General features: G+C 42.6%; 3 protein-coding genes across 5 annotated transcripts in view; 1 reads left to right on the forward strand and 2 right to left on the reverse strand.

Annotated features, from left to right (window-relative positions):
• Window positions 1-17,577, reverse strand: part of LOC117773272 (spectrin beta chain, non-erythrocytic 1-like) — a 750,817-nt gene that overhangs the window by 507,616 nt on the left and 225,624 nt on the right. The window lies entirely within an intron of this gene.
• si:ch211-14c7.2 overlaps window positions 1-17,577 on the reverse strand; it is a 432,059-nt gene that overhangs the window by 147,396 nt on the left and 267,086 nt on the right. The window lies entirely within an intron of this gene.
• LOC117773319 lies at window positions 3,324-12,146 on the forward strand. 3 transcript variants are annotated; one of them, XM_034605136.1, is made up of 5 exons: window positions 3,324-3,627; window positions 3,799-3,855; window positions 5,016-5,391; window positions 9,124-9,329; window positions 11,591-12,146. In XM_034605136.1, exons 1-5 carry the CDS (start codon window positions 3,529-3,531, stop codon window positions 11,684-11,686), a joined length of 834 nt encoding a protein of 277 aa, XP_034461027.1. In that variant the 5' UTR covers window positions 3,324-3,528; the 3' UTR covers window positions 11,687-12,146. The 3 variants fall into 3 exon arrangements, with proteins under 3 accessions (XP_034461027.1, XP_034461028.1, XP_034461029.1); XM_034605138.1 differs by having other exon boundaries at window positions 3,556-3,656; window positions 3,830-3,855; XM_034605137.1 differs by lacking the exon at window positions 3,799-3,855 and having other exon boundaries at window positions 3,324-3,586.

A 17,577-nucleotide genomic window follows, 5' to 3' on the forward strand; every position in this document is an offset into this window, starting at 1 on the left:
TTAAAAAGTAAATTTTTCCTTTTAGAAATGCATCTGAAAATGATTCATTAAGTGTCCAACATATGTCAGTAACACTTCAAATGTGTTTAATGACTGACTGCGTATTGGGATTAAACGATTTGTCATAAACGGATTCCAGTGTTGACAAAACATTCACTAATCCTGGATTATAATTTACCACGTGTGAGTTTTGGAAATCTATCCCGAACGCCATCAAAATGATTTCCACTGCAGCTTCAAGTGCATCAAAACACTGGCTGCGTATTGGGAAACGAATACACACACATCTCCTGAGGGCTTGAATAGATCTGCATTGCCAACCACTTCAAATCAATGTGATGTTAGACCTGATGACATTCAGGGGAAAACAACACATGTTATACTGAGTGATCAAATCACACATGCTATCAATGACAATTTGAAAAAATGCATTTTATAATAAATGTTAGGTAGAGTAATACATCTGGATTCACCTTCGTGACGTTTTGGCACCACGAGTCCCCCTCCCCCCCCCCCCCAAAAAAAGACATATCAGCAGTCTTCTCATTAAAATTGGGATTTGTTTCTCATAAATTATGCAAGACAATCTGCCAAATAACAGCCACATTCCACCTGAACATGTGCAGCTACAACAAATATATTCACTGGACTGAATTCTTTTTAAATTCTATGTATTTCTGTTCTTTTCTTAAAATTCATAATCTTCATGTAACCTATGTTCAAGTGGTCAATGTTCAAGTGATGCTTATAACAGAATTTGATCATATTTTTACGGTCAAAGTGCACGAGACATAGTTGTAGTCGATGCTAAGATCAGAATTTGTAGTTTGAAAACTTGGTTGCTTTTTGCACAAAGTAACAAAAGTAGTTACATGTCACTGTTGTTAGTTAGAGTTTCAACTGCTGACGTATTCTTTCAGTTTGTTTCTCTTATTCCTCTTAATTCAGTCGTCTTATAAAATCTTAACGCATCGACTAACCCTCCAGACAAAATAAATCATCCACCGGACTCACACTTTACACCGTGAAGACATTTGGACATTCTTTGCATTGAAAGCTTCGACAGCTGATTGAGGTGACGGGGGAATCCCTGGCATTTTAATCCTCAACGTGTTGTTGACACTCCGGTGTAACATGAGGGTCACTCACATGGATCCAGTCAGAGCTACAGTTTCAGTCCATTATTTATTTTTGGTGTTACTGGATTAATGAGCTGAATTAATAATGGTAAACAATAGTGATAGAAAAATAAAGGCAGAATGAATTGATCCTTCCAACCAAAGGAAGACAGATTCCTGCATCTTAACATGAATCCGAGCAAATTGAAATGACAACTGTCAGCAGTGATTACAGCTACTAATGGTTTTGACACTGTCTCAATGAATGTGTTATAAACAGTGACACTAAGTGCTGACTCAGCTCCACAGGATCTGATTGTGATGCAGCTGCTGCAGATGTGTCAGCTTGGAGGAAGGCCAGCTGAGGGCGTGAGGAGGAGGAGGGGTGTGTGTTTGTGTGTGTGTTTTGGGGGGGGGGCGGGGGTTCCTGTGTGAGATGGTGAGGAAGTGTGTGTCAAGATAAAGAAATAGAGGGGGGGGGGGGGGGGCTGAGGCACATTAACTGTAAACTTTACACTAAAGTTTGCAGAGACAGACATGCAGATGGACATCAACACAGCGAGAAGGAAATGCATTGTTGTTATTTATAGTGCTGCATAAAGTCTATGATTTTATTTAACAAAATAAAAACAACGAAAGAGACAGGGAGGTGGAGAGAGGACACAGACAGCAGCATCCTGTCAGGGAGCATGTCAGCACTTGTTGTGGCAGGAGTTTGCTTAAAGAAGTCAAGCTAACCAGACAACACTGTGATTCCGGCTTCAAAATAAAAGCATCTAGTTAGTGGAGTCGAACAGATTCACGTCACCAGGGAGAAAAGAAAGAAGTTGATAAAACTCAGTGTGCACTGGTGCATGGGAAATAAATCATAAAGAAGTATCTTGTGAGAGGACAGTGGACTTAACATGGCTCTGGTTAGTATATTGTTAATTTGGGCTGTGAATACATTACAAGTTTCATATTTTTGTTTTCACAGGACATTTCCACACATTAAAATACATTATTGTACATATGATCTTATTTTAAACTAATAATCTGACCAAATATATGCAAATGTTCTCATCTATGGCATTGATGACTATGCTAAACAGCTAAATGAAAGAGTGAGTGAGTTTAAAATAAAGATGTGTCTGTTTTACACACAGGTTGTGTCCAGCAAGTCTGTTCTGTACTCTACATATTAATACTTACTTATACTTCTCTGTGTTAATAAATGAATGCATTATGTCCTGTCTTCAGTTAAAACCATTTTATGTCTTTCTCACAGTGCATGGCTGCACTCAGGTTACAGGTTCTAGATTTCATTAAGATTCTTGAAGCTTTTTCTCTGTACAGACTGGTGAGTTTTTCCTGATCATATACATTAAACGTATGTTATGAAGGAATCTCTTAATGTAAAGAACAGTTGGAACGATCACAGCAATCACACGAGCACCGAAGCTTCAGAACAATGTGAACCAGAAGACAGAAGGTTTCAGTGTAAAAACAAAAAACAGTAAAGAGGGGAAGCTGCTATGTGACTAGTGTGTGTTCACTCCTGTACAGATGGAGAAGCGTGATCCAGCCTCACTTTAGACGACTAACCGTTTAGACGTTAGACATCACATCCATCCTGCACTGAATCCACTGTAAAATAAAACAGGGTTAAACTGTTCATCATCATCATAAGTGGTGATTTTAAAAATGATGAAAATTGTGCTTTGCAACTCTCAGTTTCCAAAATGATTAAATAATATTGAGAAAAAGAAAGATGGAGATGATGGTAAGAAAAGTAAATAAAAAATAATATAATATCATAAGAAACTATTTGTGACAGACATAAATTTACCAAATTAAATGTATGGATTGTAGACGAAACACTTAACATCCTATTATTTATTCAGACAGCAGCATCCTGTCAGGGAGCATGTCAGCACTTGTTGTGTTAATTAACCATAAAAAATATAAAATTGTATTCAAATATATTGAAAACTTTCCTTCATCTGTAAAATGTAAACACGTCCTGAAGACAAAGGCGAGAAGTGAAACATTTCCATTGTGGTTCAATTTCTGGGTTCAGGTTTTTTTTATTGTGGAAATCCCCAGCGGATGTCAGGTGCAGTTCCGCTGGCAGAGGTGATAAATAAAAGATGTGGAGGCAGACGGAGCTCAGACTCAGACTCAGACTCAGGACGGACACCGAAGCAGCTCTGACTCTTCTCTGCTTCTCCTCAGCTGCTCCTCAGCTGCTCGTCGGCACCTCACACCTCTGATGGCTTCGGTCTGACACTGACACACATCCAACCGAGACGATCCGAACCGGAAGGGCCCGACATGGACTGACACCTTTTTCCCTCCAAACGCACGAGCGGACTCTAACCATGTTGTGATCGTTCACCTGTCGCATCATCACCATCACCTGAATGATCTCATGTTCGGCCGGAACCATCGGAATCGGACCCGCAGCCACGGAGCGTCACACTCAGCCAGTGAGGACGGTTCTTATTGTTACTGTAATGTGAACCGGAGCGTGGGGTTCGACCCGCTTCGTGGTCCCGGGTGTCGGGAGGAGCGTGGGGTTCGACCCGCTTCGTGGTCCCGGGTGCCGGGAGGAGCGTGGGGTTCGACCCGCTTCGTGGTCCCGGGTGTCGGGAGGAGCGTGGGGTTCGACCCGCTTCGTGGTCCCGGGTGTCGGGAGGAGCGTGGGGTTCGACCCGCTTCGTGGTCCCGGGTGTCGGGAGGAGCGTGGAACTTCCAGGTTCACGTTGTATCTCCTGTTTCTCACAGATTAGGAAACTGTCCGGAAGGTTTATCTCAGGTTTGGTCTCGGGTTTGAATCTCTGTCAGTCGGACCTGATTCTGTGTTTTATTTCTCGGTGTGACAGGTCCCGACATGTCTCATCCGGGACAAACACCGAGATGCAGAAGGGACAGACACAAGCGTCGATGCGCGTCTGATAAATAAAAGTCTAAATAAATAAGAGCATCTTACAAACAGGTCCGAGGAGCGTGACACCGAGTGGAGTAAATCACTTCTCACTTTAAATCTAAAATCTAATTTCTTCTTTTAGTTGAGAAGAAAATTAAAGGTCTCGTGTTTATTGTATTTATTTATTTGTAGTAGTTTTCTAATGATCTGTTAAAATGTCAGAAACCGTGTTTGTGGTGAAAATCACATTATTATTACTAATTCACGTCTGATTGGTCCGAGTCGTTTTCTTCTCCACGAGAAACTCGTCGTTTTCTACTTTACGTTAAATTTCCTCCGTAACCGAGGCTCTCGTGACTGTCCGCCACGCACGCGCCTATACGTGTGTATGCGCGCGCCTGCTCGTGCTGTTTACAAACACAGGTCTCGTGGTCCTGACGCGGACTCGCGGCTGCCCCCCAGCGGCCGGGGGGTGGATGTAGGTCGGTCGGTCAAACTGAACAGGGGTAAAAACAATGAGGCTAAAATTAGACAGACGAGTTTCGGAGGCCATTTTATTCACGTAAATACCTGTTTTTCTGTAGTTGTTTACATATTTTGTTTTAGTCTAATTCAGCTATTATTTTATATTATTAGCTGTTGGTGTTTTTTATTTGTGTTGATATAAATGTATATTAATGTAGAGATGTTTACACTTATTTTATTTATCTATTGATCTGCTTATTGTTTTTGTAATAAATTGTTTGGTGAAAAATGTAGACATCTTGCTGAGCTGCAGGTTACATCCTGAGAGAAATTTATCTTGAAAACGACTGAAGCAATTAAATGATTGTGAAAATATATTCTACTTCTACCTAATCAATAATCATTTCACCTCTATGCACAACATGTGTGTCGGACACTTATGTGATGCAGCCGTATTCTGTCTATTGCACACTTGTAACAATATATTTACACATGTGCTGGGATGTTTTCCATGTGCGATTTAGGCAAACAGTGAAATGGCCCGAGCAGAGACCATTGAGAGCGTGGGGGAAACCGGAGGAGGAGGAAACAGCCCTCTTCCACATCACAACATCTGCCGCATGGAGCTGCCTCGCCCCCTCCACACCTGGCCCGGCCTGCTCACCGCCAACACCATCACCACTGGTTCTGGCACTGGCCCTGGTGCCATACACCTCCACCACCACCATCTGCATCCTTTGCACCCTCTCCATCTGCCGTACCCGCTTCCTGATCAGACGCACCAGCAACTTCCTGCGTTGTCGCCATCATCAGCACCTCCTCCTTTGCAGCTCTGCCACCGGAGGGAGGAGAGGGATGGAGGAGCTGTGAAGCCCAGTGCCTTGTCAGGAGAGGAGTCAGGTAAGATATCCGTTCACTTGTCCACAGCAACAATACAGTGCTTATCTTACAAATTACAATTTAGGTGTTGCATTCATGTGGGAGAGTCCTCCCCTTGCTCACACCTACAGGAGTTCTGTATCAGAGCACATTAATTATCCTTTAACCTTGATGTATGGTCAGTGCTGCCAGGTCCAGTGCTGCAGCTGCACATTCACTGGATCACAGCAGCAGTGGATGCAGGTTCTGATGGAAATGAATAAAAGGTCAGATGCGACTGAGCTGTAAAGACCACCCCCCTTTAGTAAACATTGAAGTTAACAGGAGAGTATCGGTCTGTGTGTGTGTGCTGCGTCCCGGGCTGTATTTCCATGACGCCAGGTGGTTTGGGCGGAGCTGATGGAGGCCAGGTGGAGGTGGAGGTATGAGCAGTGACTCATGTGACTCTTCTGTTGTAGCAGGCGTGTGCGTCATGAAGCGACACAGAACTCACACAGTCGGCTCAAATGAGAGATTCATTGAAAGGGAAACTTATTTAATAGTCTCTGCTATTGTTTGATTTAATCCTGTGACAAATTGTGTGTGAGTCGTTGATTTATGACTTGACACAGTTGTGTTCTGTCGCAGTCACAGTCAGTGGGAGATTCTGCTGCAAGTGAATTATTTCAGTGATTAATTTGGGCTGTTGTGATTATTCAGTCAGTGAAGAGGGAGACACCTTTACACCCACGTGATGGATCCAGTCAGTTAAAGAATTGTTCCTGGAAACTGTAGAAAGTGAAATTCAAGTGGCAGCAGTTAAAAGAAAGGAAGGTTTACATTTGACAGTGAGCCACAGTTAAGTGACAGATTTGTTGGAATGTAAACAGACCATTTCCCTCCTCCTCCCTCCTCCCTCCTCCTCCCTCCTCCTCCCCCTCCTCCTCCCCCTCCTCCCCCTCCTCCTCTTCCTCTCAGCTGCAGGTCAGCTGAGCGTCAGACATGTTCAGACTTGTCCTCTGTAGTCTGGCTGCAGTAAAGAATCAGTGAGCAACACTTCCTCCTGCTCTGAGCGCCTCAGCCCGGCAGCAACAAAGTCACGTCAAGACACATTTATATTTATAAAGCTGAATGTTATAAATCTGCTCCGAGGGTTTTAGTCATCTGTCATCGAGATTAAAGCAAAAGATGAATAAACACAACACGATAGGATTATAGTGTGGATAGTCAGCATTACACTGTAAAGAGTAAAGATTAATCAATTAATAAGATTGTATCTGTATAGCTCATATTCATAAATCCTAACAAGGTGCAACAAAAACTCAGAGAGTCGCGAGGGAGGGATCCCTCTCAATATGATCTGGGAGGATGATCAGTAACCTGCAGGTGTTGCCAACAAGTCAGTCGCTTATAATCAGTTTGTCACCAACAGTAAATCAGGTCATTCAGTCAGGACGCAGATTTCTCAGGGAGCTCATTCTGTGAGGTAGTTAAGTTTGTTAAGTGAAAAGTCCGTTTGTCAGACTTTAAGCTCGTTACTGGGGTTAATCAGTCGCTGTGCTCGTCACTCAGTCCAACAGTTAGTTACTGAGGGAGTCAGGAAGTTAATTATGCTCTTAATCCTGTTAAATCATTCAGTTCAGCAATAAATCCCACCGATAGAGATTCACGGGGCCTAAGGGGTCAAAATATTCCGATACAGATATATTACATGATACATATGTTATTATGACAAAGAAAAGGAAGTGAAGGTTGAAATTTAACCATCAACTTTATTATGAATAACTCTAAATCTTTACTGCATTGTTTATTCTGTATCAGCAAATATAAACGCAGATACTGATATGTCTGTGATATCGGCAAATCTTATTGGCCAACAGATAAATCGCGTGGACTGTACTGATGAACAATTTCACAGAATAAGTCAGTGTAAATAATATAAATGATCATGACAAATAATACAAACAAACTTGATAGTTAATCTGATTTACCCGACAACCAAACCAGCCTGTGTCTGTCTGTCTGTCTGTCTCTCTCTCTGTCTCTCTCTCTCTCTCTCTATGTGTCTCTCTCTCTCTCTCTCTCTCTCTCTCTCTCTCTCTCTCTATGTGTCTCTCTCTCTCTCTCTCTCTCTCTCTCTCCCTCTCTCTCTCCCTCTCTCTCTGTCTCTGTCTCTCTCTCTCTCTCTCTCTCTCTGTCTCTCTCTGTCTCTCTCTCTCTCTCTCTCTCTCTGTCTCTCTGTCTCTCTGTCTCTCTCTCTCTCTCTCTGTCTCTGTCTCTCTCTCTCTCTCTCTCTCTCTCTCTCTCTCTCTCTCTCTCTTGTCTCGTCAGCCTCAGGTTCATCCCCTGCCCCGCCCGTTTCCTTCATTCCATCCTATCACAGCACGACCCCCCGGTCTGTCGGCCAATCGCATTGAGACGTCTCCAGGAGTGCTGCCTTACAGTTACCTTGGCAACAGGCCAGGGTTTTCCCGTTTGTTATTTTTCTCCTAGCGCTCTCTCTTTTCCGTCTCTCTCGCTCTGTCTAGTCACCTGCATCTTTAAAGGATCAGTTGTAATCCTCCTAGCAAAGTGCTGTCGTTGCCAGGGGTGCCAGTTTCTGTGGCAACTAGGGTTGTGGTTGCCGTAGGCGATCGTCTCTGTGCCAGTGGTCGAGAGCTGGGATTGTATGAAGTAAAAAAGCAAACTGGGGCCCAAAGGTGTTTCATAGAACTGGGTTTATTCATCTAAAAGAGAAGTGGTATCAAAAGGACACTATGAAATTTCATGTCATATAATTTATGACACTCAACTAGTTGAAGAAAAAAATAACTAAATAATAAGTAAATTATCAAAAATAAAATAAATCCTTAATACTGTCATAGTAATGATATCAAATAAAAAATTAAAAGATTCATAAAATCCTTTTATCTCTTTTAGTGTCTGTGACTGGACAGAAGTTACAGGTATCTGTCTGTAAACAAAAACACAAACACACAACAAACCTAAACGCACACACAAACATACAGTACCTCTCAATACCAGACTTATTAAGCAGATTAAAAGATTACTCTCCCAAGTTCCATTGAGAGGAAAATAAATCACCGTCAAACCTTCAGACTCCTTAAGGAATGTGTGTGTACGTGTGTGTGTATACGTGTGTGTGTGCGTGCGAATTAGGCCAGTGGAATAAACAACCCCACTGGGAACCACTATTTTGTTATGTTTTTAAGGTCAACGATCAAGTTTAATTGTAGGAATTTATAAATAAAATATCAAGCGTTCACTTCATTAGTTTTGTGTTCTCACTGCATCAGAGTTAAAAGTCACTTCCTCTGTTTTAAGTGAGCAAAATACAGAATATTTGAGTCCATATTATCAGCCTGTGTATCTCTGTACGTTCCCTGTGAAGTCACGTGGAAGCTGGTGAGACTGAGGACGTCTGGGAAGTGTGTGTCTGGTGTGTTTGCTCATTAAATGTGTCTCTGTTGCTTGGCAGCCTGGTCTGTGTAGTTTGCCCTGTGTTACTATGTGTGCATAGGGACCCCCCCCCCCCCCACACCCACCCACCCTAACTTGAACTGTCTACATTGTGTAAGGAGGCAATTAATGTACACTGCTTGTTGAGAATCAATTAAGCATAACCAGAGGCTCTGTCTCTTCATACGTGAACATTTCTGCTCAAGAGAGACACAAAAGAGAGCATGAGGAAGAACAATGGTAAAAAAGAATATGAGGGAGAAGAATATACTTTGTATTTTCTATATTGGAAATTCTTTATCTTTCCTCCTGCAGACGCTGACATAGAGGAACACCAGAGGGCTTCCAGCCAGCAGGGGCCTCTGCCTGACCTGCTGCCCAGGAACGAGCCCCCATCCTGGTCTGCACCGTACCACAGGGATCCCAGGAGAGAGGCGGAGCAGGAGCTGGAGGTCAGGAGAGTGGCCAGTCAGCTGAGAGCCATCGGAGATCAATACAACGCCACAGTCCTCCGCAGAGCGGTAAGCCACAAACCATTATTGTAGAGAAATTAATATGACGACTTACACTGACCTGAAATAAAGAATAAAGTGATAATGATAAAAAAAGAAGTGAAGTTACACAAATAGACAATTAACTACAGACGTCCAGAAAGTAGCAAAATAAACGTTGCATTATTAAGAGATGTATAAGACAGTAGTGCAACGAGAACCAAATGTGCAAAGGTGGACTGTAAACATTGAACTACTAATTATGACCAGAGGACGTTAGTGCAGTGCTGCACAGATGCTGGTCATTTTTAGTGTTGTCCCCTCACCCAGACTGAACTGTGGATGTGTGTGTCCAATGTTTACTGTGTCCTTGAACACAGCACAGTCACATGGATTGTCACTCACACACACACACACACACACTCACACACACTCACACACACACACACACACACACACACACACACACACACACACACACACACACACACACACACAGACTCTTATCATCTTGTCTGACCAGTGTGTTCTCGCATGGACGGACACGTGAGATGTGTGTGTAGGAGTGTGTGAGTGTGTGTGTGTGTGTGTGTGTGTGGCAGTCTTGAAGACAGATCAATATTAGAATGTGTGAGAGAGTGAATCCATATCATCTGTTAGTCATTCATTCTCTTCCTTCATTCATTCATTTCTTTTTCTGTTTGTTTTATTTCTTACTCTCTTCACATAAATGGCAGAATGCACATACATCTTTATCCTTTCTTCCCTCCCTCCTTCTCTTATTTCCTTTACACCACTCCATCGCTCTTTCTGCCTTTTCTTACCGTTATCATCAGACTCAATAACTGTGCTGTCGTTTTTTAATGAAACGCATGATGTCAATTTTACAAATTAAATGAAACGACGGCCTTTCTTCTCTGCAGAGGTCTATTTTCTTTTTGTTGTCATTTCTTTATCTTTCCCCTCCTTCCCTCCTTCCCTCCCTCCTTCCCTTCCTCTACGCTCAAGATCGCGTGAGGAGTTGGCAGCAACCCCCCCCTCCCCACCCCACCCCACCCCCCACACAGACACACACACACACTCCACCCCTCGACTCTCTCTCCCTCACCATCCCGCCTTATGCACATAAACAAAGATGACGTCACCTACCCATGGCTCTCACTCTGACATGGACTACACACACACACACACACACACACACACACACACACACACACACACACACACACACACACACAGCAGTCCCTTTGCAGACAAGTGTAGCAGTTTTTGTAGGATTGCAGCCTTCAATGAACTGTCTTCTGTCCTGTGTATTTGTTTGTTTGTGTGTCTGTGTGTGTCTGTGTGTGCATGTGTGTGTACATGAGGAAGACAGACAGACTGTATTTTCGAGGGAAAATCGTGCGTGTGTGTGTGTGTGTGTGTGTTGTTTACAACCGATTCAAGCCAAAAAGCACAATCGGACACTTTTTCCAAATGAGCAGTTTGAAACAAAAGGAACGAGGGAAGGAACAAGTGAGAAACTGAGAGACGGAGGGATGGAGATTCAACTGTAAGGAAAGAGGGAAGGAGGGAAGGAGGGAGGGGGGGAGGGTTAACCACAGGCACGGGAGGTTCAGGCAGTTCAGAGTAGCATCCCCAACACAGACACACACTTGTTTATCCTCTTGTTTGAGCTGTGCTGAGGGATCGACATGTCGTCTCTCTTTCTCTCCACCACGTCCTCCTCATCACAGCCCCCCCCCCCCCCCCCCCCCCCCCATTACATCATGTTATTTTGAACGTTTACTTCTCCGTCTTTATGAGACCTTGAATAATCAGCCTCAGGAGTATTTCTCTTTCCACCCAGATGCTTATTGTTGAGACTTGACACGTCTCCACTTCCTCCCACTATCCAGAAATGAAGCCAAAATATCGTGTCTCCGATGACGTCATTTGGAGCCAGAGTTTGTACAGTTGCGATTAGGGGGTGGAGCCATGGCATCAAGGTCCCGCCTGTACACGTGCTCGACCAATCGTGATATAGTCTCAGCTGTCAATCTGTCAAACTTGAACATACATCAGTGTGATCTGAACGACCGAAAATGACCGAAACAATCTATGAGAAAACATGTACTGGTCCATGTCCCGTCTGCTAACATGACCTACTCTGCAGCCAGCCACCAGGGGGCGATCGAGATGCTTCGGCTTCACTTTTGGGAACTGTTATGTCGTCCATCTTTATGATGTTATTCATTCTGTTATGTTGTTTCTCAGTCATTAAACACCACTTTTGTTTTTCTCTCTCACAGCACGCTGCCCCCCACTGGCAGGACTGGAGAGACGCGTGCCGAGGACTCTTCAACTTCATCACCCAGACGCTGAGCACCCTCTACAGGCTCACGTAGGTAACCGTGTCCCCTGCAACCACCGGTTCTCATGGTGACCTTTTTACATTCAGGACTCGAACACTGGCCCGTCGCTCGTGAGGAGAAATATCTGTTTGCCGCACCGTTGTTCATTTGAACCTCGAGGACAAAACGCAAACTGAAATCAAACATGTTCTTGAACAAAGACTTTGTGAGAATGGGCTGGAGGTGTTTTCTCAGCCTGTGGAAACTGGACCCTGCCTGTCTGTCTGAACGATGGTCCGTCCGTCAGTCAGTCTGCTGGTTCGGACTGACGCTGATGGACCGACGCTCACTTTTCTACGTGTATATTTTGTAAAATCAATTTGTTTTCACTGTGTTTGTCCACATCTGGGGGTCCGATGTTTATGTAGCAGGCGAGACTCCAGTATGTGTGTGAGTCAGTGTGTGTTTGTGTGTGCGCACATGACAGACCTGGGTCGAACACATGGAAAGAGTCTGATGAGGTAAATTAGAAAGTGGGATATTAAAGGAGACATATGATGATTTTTCAGGGTTTCTTTCCCCTTGTGTGTTATACAGGTTTTTTTTTAAGTTCTGCAAAGATAAAAAAAACTCAAAGCTTCTCTCCCCCAAAGGAAAAACCTGAAACACATCGTCACTGGTCCAGAACATACTTTGCATCATCGTGATGTCATATGACATTTACATAATGCACGCCTGGCGGCTAATCGGTCACGCCCCCTAAAAACAAGCGCTGAGGACGACATTTCCTTCACACGCTTGAAGAAGATGGCCAATCACAAAAACTAAACTAAAACCAGTTGTTTCAGACAGAGGCTGATTAGAGCAGCTGTAGCTTTTCAAGTAAAAGCCCAAATTAACATTATGAATCTGAGTATGATCATAATATGTCTCCTTTAATAAATGACCTGGTTCTGAAGTGAAGGTCTTCATCTTCTTCAGAAGCTTTTTTTCATTTAAAGTTTAAAACACCCCCCATTTTGCTGGAGGATGTTTCACGTTTGTCCGAACAGACGATTTCTCTCCTTTCCAGTGATTCTGTTAAATTTTCTGTTCATCATCATAAGCTCTCGTTTGAGTTGGTTAAAACTAATTCAGAGAATCATCACAGACATGATTCGACCCTCACCTCGTGTGTGCATGTTACTGTTGTGTCTTTATTCTGCCCCCATTCTTACAAACTGTGAAACTGGAAGCTGTAGTTTCATCGCAGGGAAACGTCGGGTGTTATTTGACTGTGGATCCAAGCACAGAGTGAATCTCTCTCCCAATCTGAAACTGCTTCATACGAAGTGCCTTCATGCTCAGAGCTCGACTGAGGCCTCGTGTCCAACACCAGGACAATCAGCTACACACACACACACACACATAACATCTACACACACACACACACACACACACACACACACACACACACACATATATACAATCTTGAAGTGCTTTGTTTTCAGTCACTTAACTCAAGTGTCATTTGCATTACATTCAAATGTTCCAGCCTCTGCATGGTTTAAGGTCATTTCAGGACAGAAAGGCTTAATCCCTATGCACACACACACACACACACACACACACACACACACACACACACACACACACACACACACACACACACACACACACACACACACACACTGGGAACTGCCACTGTACATTTCTCCACACCAATCATTCTGCCAGTGTTGGGAGCTGGCAGGGTTTCACTCGCCTGTGTCGACAGTGTTTATAGTTACTTGATCGTATGTAAATATTCTTTTTTTTTGGACGATGAATCTGAGTAATCTGAACATTTTTGGCGGACTTTAAAAAAAAGTACTTATCTAAGCGAGAGTTCACTGTGTTTGTTGGACATCTTTTAGTTTTTCTGAGCGGCCGTTGGCAACAGCAGAGCGAGTCTGAATTTAAATCCAGTGGATTTGAGATGGTTTTCCAAGAGTTAAAGCAAATTATATGATTTGGATCTTTTGATTGTTGAAAAGTATTTGATGATGTTTATAAAAATGACCCCTTTCAGTTATGTGATTATTTTCTTTGTAGTTGGGAGGAAATGTAAATTGCTCGTATTAAGAGCGTAATTTATTTTGAAAAGTAGCCTTTCTGTAGCTTGTTTTTTTGTTTTGGTTCCTTGGTTTTTCATTTTTTTTATGTATTACATTATTTATTTTTTCTTACATTCCTGATCAAAACTATGAATTAAGCTGTACTTGCGTTGTAACTGTTAAGACAGAGCCGGGAGTTAAAGGTGTCAATGTCTTCAGCGAAAGACAATATATCACTTTCATTTCAAATGTTATCAGTTTAAGGAATTGTGATTTCAAACGGTACTATCAGCATAACAGAAGGACGCAGAACTGCAAGTGAGGTGTTGTCCTTCAATGTGTTGAGATCAGATGGAAAATACTAAAACTCCCTTTAAAGCACAAAGAAGAGATTCGGCCTCACAGACCGTTAAACAGCTTCACCTGCCTGAAACTTCAACCAGGTGTTTCTAATGTGAATTTAATTCTGAACCTGTGAAGGCCTGTGTGATTTCGGACAGCGGCAGTATGACTGGTGCTGCACATGCTAAAAATACTACTACTACTAATAATGCACTGTAACATAGCTTAATCTAAAAAGAGCCCACTTAACGGAGTATTTGACCTGCTAAACTTAAAATGCCTCAAAAACTCAACAGGGAGTCGATTGGAGGTTTTGGCGAAAGGAGTTTCGTCCGGTTTTATTTTGCCATATTCGATATGTTTGATAGAATAACTCATTAGATTCATAAGTCCACCTGTAAGTAAAGGAAGGACTTCAACCTGCAGCACTTTGCAGTTGCTCTTCCTCCTGGTTGTTTTTCTCGTGAGAGTGCACTTCCTGGTTCATCGTGCACCGCCCCCCCCCCCCCCCCCCCCCCCCCTACCAACGGCGCTCAGTGTCAGTCACATGCAGTTTGTGTTTTGCTGATTTTCAACTGTTTTCTATTGTAAAATTTCTACATGAATTTTGTACTTTTTTCTTTTTTTATACAATAAAGTTAAGGAGAAATATATTCACCTGTTTTGTGTCATTATTATCATCACTAGTGTTTATTATTAAAGTTGTAATATTTTATCTTTTGTGGTGACCCAGTGTTCAGCCTGTTCCTTCAGTTTCCACCACTTTACACCAGTGAGACACGAGAACAGCAACACTTTACTGACATGTGGTTCTAGCAGATGTTTACAGATGTTGGTGGCTGTGGGGGCGGAGCAACAGCCCCCTGGCCATGCATGTCAGTGGAGGGACAGATCCAGCTGTGGTCTCCATCACATCTGGAGAGCACCGGGGATTAACAGAGGGTCGGGACCCCGGCTGCTCACACACACACATAATCACACATGCACAGCAGCTGTTTACAGTGATGGTCAACATGACTGTCTGGTGCAGGACATGTTGTGATGCTCTGAAACACCAGTGGATACACAAACACAAAACACATTAACAACACAAAACAGTTTCGTACACATCCTGTCGTTACCATGACTTTAATACAGGAACCAGTAGACCAGGAGATTCCCTGTTGCATTTCCAATGATTCATCTAAAGGCCCTGCACTGTGCTGCTGACGTGTCCCGGGTGAACCCCACCTCTCGCCCAATGTCAGCCAGGATCAGCTCCAGCCCCCCCACAGGACCCTCAAACGATAAATAGTCTAATGGTTGGACGGACAAGTGGAATTCATTATACTGAAAAACTGCTGAACCAACCACTGAAAACAAAGAATGACACATTAAACTTTATGTATCAAACCAAAACATATTTCCATGAGTCTGATTATAATCAGATTATCAGACTGATTATTGACCTCCCAGTTAAAAACGTTCAAACTTACATCTCCCTGAAATCTTAATAATTACTTAATTACGTAAAAATCATATTTGAAAAGTCTGTTCAGCTGCCATCTGCAAAAAAACAAAAACAAACATGCTTCAACTGTTAGAAGCAGATTTTAAAGTTACTCAGTTCCGCAGGTAAAAATATCTTAAGTATTCACATCACTGTGGGACGATATAATTTCAATTTACATTTCTTGATTGAAAATATTACTTAAGTAAACGGTAAATACATGAATATTATAAGAAGAAAGTATTGTTCACATAATGCAAAACATAGCCCTGAGTGTACGATAGTGAATTTATTTAACTATCATATTTTATAGGATTATTTCTGATGCATGAATGTCTGAGTCAGATTTCCCTGCTGCAGCACTTTATCAGATTATCTCGTGTTCTCTGTAAAAACAGAATCTGCAAAGGAACTCGTAATTAAAAAGCTGTCAAATAATCACAGTGGAGTAAAATGTACAATAATCATGAGTTTAAGAACAAAGTGCATCAAGGTTTCTGCTGCTGATGCTGAAAAATGAGAGAAAATCCCCTGAAGTACATTTCTATGGAAAAGAGTTTGCAAGCTAATAAATCATTTATTTATTGCTATATTTTGTGTCATGGCAACTCTGTTCAGTCATGAACATCTTTATCACAGTTGAATGTCTCCAGCTTTTACACTTCTGGTTAAATAAAACAAACTATTGAAGAAAGCAACAGTCCTTTAAAATATTATAATGGGCATTTTCAATATTTTATTATTCAAGACAGTAATAAGCAAATTCATTTAACATTGAAAATAGTTGTTAGTCCCATCCCTAATGAACGTTACATGATAAACAGGGGAACAGAAATCATCTAAGGAACATGGTGAGCCGACACACACACACACACACACACACACACACACACACACACACACACACACACACACACACACACACACACACACTTGTCTCTTACAGCAGACAGCATTGGGAGTAGTTATCCTCACTTAAACTCCTCTGCAGAATGAACCAATCACGCAGCCCTGAGAGCAAACTCTGGGACCTGATTTGCTGCAACAACAGACACTTGGTATTGGTGGAGCAAGTTGCGGCCGAAAGAGAGAGAGTGACAACGCAGCAGGGGCACCAGGCTCGGATTTAACCAAGCGAGTGTGTCTGTGTGTGTGTGTGTGTGTGTGTGTGTGTGTGTGTGTGTGTGTCTGTGTGTGAGTTTGAGAACGAGAGAGAAGACATGAAGGAAAGAGGAGAGAGGGATGCGGAGGAAGAGATGAAGTGGAGTCAGCAGCCGTCCTGAGTTGAACTAAGAGTGTAATGAATGTGTGCGTTGGCAGATAAGAGTTTAGGTTTAATTAAAGGGGCAGAATGAGCTTAAAGGGACGTTCCATAATTAATCTTCTTTTTCTAAATCCTAGGAAAAGAGCAGTGGTGTCGAATCGCTCGTCTGCTTTCATTCAGAGCTCAGTTTGTTTTGATGCTCTGCAGCGGAAGTCCTCAATCAGCAGCAAACACCACAACACCAGAAACACACACATTATGGATCAACCTCCAGGCAGACTGGCAATCATTACTTTTTATTCTCTGTGTTCACAATCCGTCTGACAATGGAGCCAATGTGTGAATGGACCCGATCCCACCTTCACTGTCTAATTCTGCAGCAGCAGCCAAAACCATCACAGAACCTTAATGGCGTGAACTGCCCTCCTCCTCCAAAGTCCCATTAATTCATTGAGCTGCAACACATTTCACACACTTATAGATTTAAGTTCCCGTTTTTTTCACTTAGACCCACAAATTATTTTCTGGGAAATCAGTGGAAATGTAAAATAAACACAGACAATGTTAAAGAAATCGATAATAAAGTCCCTGGATCTGCCCTTTGGCACCAAACTAACACATCTGGGATCATCCAGCGAGTTTTTGCTTGAAAACAAACAAACAAACAGACAGTGGAGTTACATAAGATTAACTAACTTAAAATCACCACTTCATTACTCATTACTTAACTTTTGCCACAGGATCTGTTGCTTTTTTCTTCTCTTTTTCATTATAT

Source organism: Hippoglossus hippoglossus, chromosome 13, assembly GCF_009819705.1.
Source record: "Hippoglossus hippoglossus isolate fHipHip1 chromosome 13, fHipHip1.pri, whole genome shotgun sequence".
NCBI lineage: Eukaryota > Metazoa > Chordata > Actinopteri > Pleuronectiformes > Pleuronectidae > Hippoglossus > Hippoglossus hippoglossus.